The sequence below is a fragment of the Microtus oregoni genome, unplaced genomic scaffold (assembly GCF_018167655.1).
Source record: "Microtus oregoni isolate MIOR12 unplaced genomic scaffold, Mior012 000004F_ref0000308, whole genome shotgun sequence".
Taxonomy (NCBI): Eukaryota; Metazoa; Chordata; class Mammalia; order Rodentia; family Cricetidae; genus Microtus; species Microtus oregoni.
Genome location: NW_024543063.1, coordinates 33,467,758 through 33,475,476, shown reverse-complemented (window position 1 = coordinate 33,475,476; position 7,719 = coordinate 33,467,758). Strand labels below are relative to the sequence as shown.

The 7,719-nt window shown below is 46.7% G+C and overlaps 1 protein-coding gene across 1 annotated transcript; it reads right to left on the bottom strand.

Annotated features, from left to right (window-relative positions):
* Nucleotides 1-7,059: 7,059 nt before the first annotated feature.
* LOC121447459 (60S ribosomal protein L39) lies at nt 7,060-7,425 on the bottom strand. Its single transcript, XM_041650726.1, has one exon. It carries the CDS (start codon nt 7,374-7,376, stop codon nt 7,221-7,223), a length of 156 nt encoding a protein of 51 aa, XP_041506660.1. The 5' UTR covers nt 7,377-7,425; the 3' UTR covers nt 7,060-7,220.
* Between the last annotated feature and the right edge of the window lie 294 nt (nt 7,426-7,719).

Genomic DNA, 7,719 nt, shown 5'->3' with positions numbered 1-7,719 from the left:
GCTGCCTCACCTCAGGGGAGGCTTGAGGGGAGGACTCACTTCAGCTGGCCTTCCCACAGTTCTCTGCGGCATCGTATTGGTCTTCACCCACGGAACCGTCAGTCTAGCTTCAAATGTCTGTGTGTCCTTGAATTTGTGACCTGAGATGACTCTTTGCGTTTGGCCCTCCAAGCAGCTGGAGCTCTAAGCATACGGCACCATGCCCACTTTCCCCACGTTAGGTTTTGATCGTTAAATTGGAATTGATTATGTCTTAATTTAAGAGAGAGTTTCGCAAAAATGCTTTAAACCATCCAAACACATAATACTCAGTGAGTTAGCAAGTGTGTTCCAGGCAGCTCAATTCATCAGGGCTGTGAGGATGTCCTGAGGGGATTCCTGCAGGACTGGAAGTTACGTGGTCACCTCTGGGCCCTTTCCACTGTGACCTCACAGCTCTGGCTCTCTTGAAGCCACTTCTTCGTTTTCAGACTCCCATGACGGAACTCCCGTCTCAGTTGCCCCCTTTTTCTGTAGAAGTTTCAACATGAAGCTAGGCCTGGGAGTGTCCCGAGCATCCAGCTTGTCCTTACTGAGGGCAACCACCTGTCAGCTCCATGTGGTGGCTACGTGGTGCAGAACTGGAGCTGGCCATACTCGATGGCTCCTTGTCAGGCTCACACCGCGACCATTGTTCCTTTGTCTGGGGGGAGATGGGGGGGGTTGTGGGGCTGCTTCTCATACCCTGTCCCTTTCCTTCCACCTCCAGCGGATCTTTCCAGGAGCTGGACTGTGGCTCTTGACTGTCACCCACTCTCTGCACTTGCCTGTCATGTTGTCCATCATCATCATCGTCGTTCCCCCCCCCCCCCACTCCCCATCCCTGTCTGTCTCACAAAGCAGCAAGTTTCCCTGCAGTATTTCCACAATGCTTTGTTTTGGCTGGTATATCACATGTATTCTCTCTTTGTTTTGGTTGGTATATCACATGTATTCTCTCTTTGTTTTGGCTGGTATATCACATGTATTCTCTCTTTGTTTTGGCTGGTATATCACATGTATTCTCTCTTTGTTTTGGCTGGTATATCACATGTATTCTCTCTTTGTTTTGGCTGGTATATCACATGTATTCTCTCTTTGTTTTGGTTGGTATATCACATGTATTCTCTCATCCCTCTTCTCCCGGAAGCCCTTTTTATCCCGGCTCACGGACCCGTTTCTAGTTTTCTAGAATCTACCCATGTTTACTCTCACAGAGATCCTCACGTACACAGAAGTAGGACCCACACATGAGCGAAAACAGTCGGCAGTTGTCCTTCTGAGCTCGGTTGCCTACTTAATGCGTGTTCCAGTGCTATCCATGTTTGCCCCGCAAATTTTAGTCATTTGTCTCTCACGACAGCAGTAATGCTCCATTGCACTCGTCTACCATGTTTTTAATGATCTGTCCATCAGTTGATGGACATCTAGGCTGCTTTCATTTCTTTGTGCCTGTGAATTGAGCTGTAATACGCATGGGTGAGCAAATGTCTCTGTGGTGGGATGCAGCGGCCTTGGGGCACGTGTCCAGGAATGACACAGCTAGTCATATGGCAGCTCTAATTTCAGCGTTCCGTGGCACCTCCACACTGATTTCCAGTCCATGCTGCGACCGGCTGGGAATCAGGGTTCCCCTTTACCCCACATCATTGCCAGCATCTGCTGCTTTCTAGATGACAGGCATTTTTCTCCATCCATAATGGCCAGGTGGGAACATTCTTGAGTTGCCTCTGGAGCCTGGAGTTTCATGTAAATGCTTTCGGCTTCTGAGGAAACACCTTAGGGGGCGTGACTACAGTCACAGTGTAGTTCACAAGTAGGCTCACATGTGATTGACTCACCCGAGGTGGGAGTAGGCGGGATGGGGTAGAGGGGAAGGGAGGGGTGCGGAGGAGCCTCGTTTTCTCTTCTTTTCAATATTGGATCTGGCCGAGTTGCTCCTGGTTAGTGAACAGAAAATGGAAAGACAGACAGAGTACTGCGAATGTCCCAGGCTTCTGCTCTCAGGTTAGGGGAACGAGAAGCTGAGGACAGCGAGCAGCCGTCTCACCTCTCACATGTGGGAGAAACTCAGAAAAGTCAGGACACTTTTAATATGTGAGTCACCCATCGTGCCGAGAGGGGAAGTCTGAGGCAGACTGAGGGAAATGCCATCGTGGTGGATGATGGAAGCGTGCGTCTCGGCGTGGTAGTAGCTAATCTTAGTAACGAGCCGAGCCGGAGTGAGAGAAGTCACTAGGAGAGTGAGGGCTCAGAGATAGGTCGCCTTGAAGCACCAAAGCAGAAAGATTGCATTCGCGATGACGCCAGTGTGGAAACAGAGGATTTCAGAACAAAGAGCAGCAAACAGAAGCAGGAAAACCAGCACAGAACGCGCACGGCTGTGGGGAAGAACTGAAAGGCCCTCCACACTCGGGAGCCTGAGGATGACTTCTTCTTCAGGAGAACTCAGTGTTGAAAGTACCTCGGTCCTCCACAAATTACCAGTTCATACAACTGCAAAGACTAGCAAGCCTTTGTTTTTGAGAAGCAAAATCTGTCCATAGACCCCACCTGGGAAGAAGGCCAGGGAAGTGTGTGCAGCTGTGGCTAGATCCTGTAGGATTTGCTTTAAAATTTCTAATGCAATGAGAGTCACTATTTTGTTTTGTTTTCAAGGTAGGCTTTCATGTATCCCAGGCTAGCCTCAAACTCCCTGTATAGCCAATGTTGACCTTGAATGGGTCTCTTTACCTCTTACTTCCTAAGAGCTGGGCGGGGATGATGGTAAGGCAGTCCTTTGCCACTGGAATCTCTGGGAGTTCATATGTCCATGGCTATGTTGATGCTGCCAATGCTCTTGCTTTGGCTATGGAATGGAATGGTTTCAGTGGAGGGCCACCATTCAAGAATCAGCGGTAGAGTGGCAGGTACTTTGGGGAGACCAGATACCCAAACTCCATTGCCGTTTTACCACCTCCCTGAATCCTAGTTTCCTTGGGTGTAGTAAAAGATATTCATACTAATGCAAAAGTTAATGAGCAGTTTGTCCTAGGGGAAAAAGTCTCCTTATGGGGTTGGAGAAGTGACTCAGTGGTTAAGAGCACCAGGTGCTTTTCCAGAGGACCTAGGTTCAATTCCTAGCACTCACATGGCAGTTCATGCTTGCCTGTAATTCTAGTTCCAGGGAATCCAACACCCTCACACGTGTATGCAGGCAAAACACCAATACATATAAAAATAAAAAGAAGAAATCTCCTTATGTTCTCAGTTTGCTGAGACTGTATTTACATTGATGGGTGGTTGTTAAATTTTGTCCAATGTGTTTCCTGCATCTACAGAGACAATGTGTGCTCCCCTCTCTTGTCTCTCTTAAATTCTTTTTTTTCCCTTGTGAGTTTTGAGGCAACTTTCTCTGTGTATCCCAGGCTGGCATTGACCCTATAATCATCCTGCCTCAGTCTCTGTCTGTCCTGAGTTTTACTCTGTAGCCTAGACTGGCTTAGAACTTACTATGTAGTGCAGGCTGGCCTCAAACCCACGGTAAGCCTCCTCTCTTAGCTTCTTGGGTTACAGGGCTGAATCCCCACAGCCGGCTTTCATTTCTGTGTGTACACACTCACATGTATGTGCACACGAGTGTAGAGGTCAGAGGTTGACATCGGGAGTCTTCAGTTGCTCACTATCTTCTTTTTGAGATACAGTCTTACCACATAGCCTGGCTGTCCTGGAACTCATGGGCCAGGCTGACTTCAAACTCACAGAGATCCATCTGCTTCTACCTCCCAAGTGCTGGGATTAAAGGCGTGTACCACCACACCTGAGTCTACCTTTAATTTTTGAGACAAGATCCCTCACTGAACCTGGAGCTCACTGATTTGGTGAGACTGGCTGGTCAGTGAGTCCCTGGGATCCCCCTGTCTCCCAAGCACTGGGGTCACGCTGTGACTTTTTCCCAGGGAGCTGGAGAAAGAACTCAGGTCCTCAGGCTTGTACTGACAGGGCCCTCTGCCAAGCCTGTTTCTGTTTTTTTTTTTTTTTTTTTTTGAAACAGGGTCACATAGGCCAGGTTGGCCCCAAACTCTCTATGTAACTGAGGATGTCTTTGAATGCCTCTTCCTCTACCTTCCTCAGAGCTGGGACTCCAGGCCTGAAGCAACACCCAACTGAAGATTTTCTAATTTGACTCCATTGCTGTTCCCAGTACTCAATGCCACCTGGTGTCACCCTGCTGTTATCTCTGAGCTGCTGTTGCCTCTAGTATTTTGAGGACTTCTGTGTCCATGCTCATAAGTGTTGTGGTGGTATGAGATGTTCCTGAAGGCTCGTGTGCTAAAGGTGTGGTGTTCAGGTAGGAGTATCATCAAGCGTGGTTGGATCCTGAGGACATCAGCCTATTATTGGATTAACCCATTGGTGAATTCATAGCTAGATGGGGGCCCAGAAGGTGGGGCCTCATTGGAGGAAGCGTGTCAGTGGAGGCATGTCTTTAAGGGAGGATCCTGTCCATGGCTGTGGCCTCTCATCCTTCTTATGGCTTCCTGGTGGCTATGGGCTGAGCAGCCTCCCATCCAGACCCATGGTCCATGGCTTCTGGTCCCACCACAAGCAGAACATGTAGCTAAGTGGCAGAAAGCTGAGGCACACAGAGAGGTTCCCTAGCGGTCTGCCATGCATAGACTGACTTGGGGCATGCTCCCTCCTCTCGTTTTCTTAGAAGAGATAATGAAAGATTAATTTGTTCTTCTATTGTTTGGTAGGATTTTCAAATAAAATACATTGGGGCCTGAGGTTTCCTTTTTATTTTTTAAATACTTAAAAAATATTTATTTGTGTGTGTGTGTACACGTGCACGCACACAGTGTCCACAGAGGCCAGAAGAGGGTGTCAGATCCCCTGGAGCTGGAGTTATAGATGTGAGCTGTCAAATGGGTCCTGGGAATCTGATCTAGGTCCTCTGGAATAGCAGCATCCATGCTCTGTGCTCTTAAACACTGAGCTACCTCTCTAAGGCCCTGGGATTTCCTTTCTGGAGGATTTAAAAATTGAATTTGTTGGATTCCTTTAGTAGAAACAAGGCTACTTAGGCAATCTACTTCATCTTGAGTAGTGCTAGTCTATGTCTAGAAATAACTCAATTTCCAGCCAGGGCTACTCAAAGAAACCCCATCTTGGAAAACAAAACAAAACAACCAAATAGCTCAGTTTCACCTAAGCTGTTATATGTACCATAGAACTGTCAGCAACATTCCTGTCTCCTGCCTCTGGGCATTTATGACAGCTCTCATTTTGGTGATTTCTGACCTATTTATTTTCTTTCCCCTCAGTCTGATCATAAGTTTTAAAGTTTTCTCTTCTTTCCTTCCTTCCTTCCTTCCTTCCTTCCTTCCTTCCTCCCTCCCTCCCTCCCTCCCTCCCTTCCTTCTTTCCTTCATTTCTTTATTTCTCTCTCTCTTTTCTTTTCTCTTTTTTTCCTTTAAGGCAGGTTCCCTTGTTGTACTTCCTCCTGGCTGGCCAGGAAGTCACTGTGTAGACCAAGCTGGCCTCAGAGTCATAGGGACCCGCTTGTTTCCGCCTCCGGAGTGCTGGGATTAAAGGCACACCACACACCAGGCTTGATATACTGATAAACTGTAAAGCATGGGCTCCTGGGGCTGGAGCTGTGACCCAGCGGTGGACTCTTCCTCGCACACCTAACACCCTGTGTTTAACCTCAGGCAGCACAAACAGAAAACAATCATCCCTTTGGTGTTAGGGATTTTTTCTTTTTATGTTTCCAGTTTTGTCTATTTATGTTCCCCCCCCCCCCCACTTACTTTGCTTCCCTTGATTTTGACTTGTGCTTTTTTTGTAGTTTCTGAAGGGGTTAGCTTAGGCGTTTATTTGAAAATGGTCTCCTTTCCCAACACAAGCCTTTGATGCTGTCAACTTCCCTGTCAGTTCTGGTTTCCTTGAGGCCCACACATTTGATAAGTTATGTTTTCATTTTCATTCCACTCAAAACATTTTATAGTTTCCCCATGTGACTGACTTTTTGGCTCAGGGATTATTTAGAAGTATGTTGCTTAATCTCCAAATATTTAGGGGATTTTTCTAAATATCTTTTTGTCATTGATTCTAATTTAATCCCCATAAATTTTGCTTAGAGGACACACACCATATGATTTCAGGATTTCTTTTGTTTGTTTGTTTGAGATTGATCCCCATGTAGCTCAGGCTAGCCTCACCTTTGTTATGTAGCTGGGGATGACTTTGAAACCTTGATCCTCCTGCTTCTACCTCTAGAGTGGTGGGGTCCTAAGGCCTGCAGTTATTTTTAAATTTGTTAAAATTTAATCATGTGACTCAGGACAAGGTCTGTCTTTAGAAAATCCAATAAATTTGGAAAGGAATAGCCTTTGTTGGGTGGAACACTCTTCACATGGTAATTGGGCCGAGTAGCTAGCGCTGCTCAGGTCTCCCGTGTCCCCACCTGTACTGCTCTGACTGTGAATGGGGCTCACATGTTTGAATGCTTGGTCCCCAGTTTTCAGGACTGTTTAGGAAGGATTAAAAAGCGTGGCCTTGTTGGAGGAGGTGTGTCACTGGGGGTGGCATTGGAGGTTTCAAAAGCCTTAGACCATCCCCAGCACACTCCTGGCCTCTTGTGTGTGGTTGAGATGTGAACTTTCAGCTGTTCCTGCTGCTATGTCTTTGACCCCGGGACTCTAATTCTACGGAGCCATAAGTCCAAACAAGTGCTTTCTTTACTAAGTTGCCTTGGCCGTGTGTCTTTCTCACAGCAACAGAATGCTAACTAAGACACCAATGATTTCTTGTGTGCTTCTTTTATCAGTTAAGGAGTGAGAAGCAGTGAGCTCTCTAGGCACAGGTTTAGGATGTGCCTGCTTCCCTTCCTCCTGTTGCTTCTGTATCTTGAAGCAATATTCTTAGGTGTGTACATGTTGATGGTTGGTACAGCTTCCCAGTGAGCTTGCCCTAAGCCATCATGTCTTTGCCCTCAGCCATTTTCCTTGCCTTGAAGTCAGCTTTGCTGGATTTTCTGCATCCACTCTTATGTTCTTTTTTTTTTTTTCAAAAGGTTCTACATTTTATTACTGGAGAAACCACTCCCAACTTAAACATGATCAAGTCTCCAGATTGAAAATGTTGAACTTCATCTTCTAACACTCATCAAGGATCACGATTCATCATTAATTGTTTTGCCATTCATTGTTGACTCCTTACAGACCCAGCTTCGTTCTCCTCCAGTGTCTTCTCTTGGAGTTGTACCTGATTTTGTTGCCAGTTTTCATCCGAATCCACTGAGGAATAGGACGATTTTGCTTTTGTTTCTTAGCCAGGAATCGCTTGATTCTGAAAGTCTTGTGAGAAGACATGGCGAGAAGGCTAGGCGGGCAGGTGGCGCACGATGGCGAAGGAAAGGCGAAGAGAGCTTATGTTCTTTTTTTTAACAATCAATTCACATTCCTATTTAAAGGGGCGGCTGTATTTTTTTTTTTGGTACAGTCACAGATCATGAAAACATCACCCCAGTCAATCCTGTCACAGTGTCTTTCCTGTCTTCACACAGGTGGAAGAAGCATCAAGTGTCCCCTTAGGCCTCTTTTATTGGTTCTGGTCCTAGGGTGGGACTCTTGGTGACTCAATCAAGCCTTGAAGGCTCCACATCTCCATGACTTCACTTTGGGGGTCAGCTTCTGCCGTCTTTTCGAATCTGGG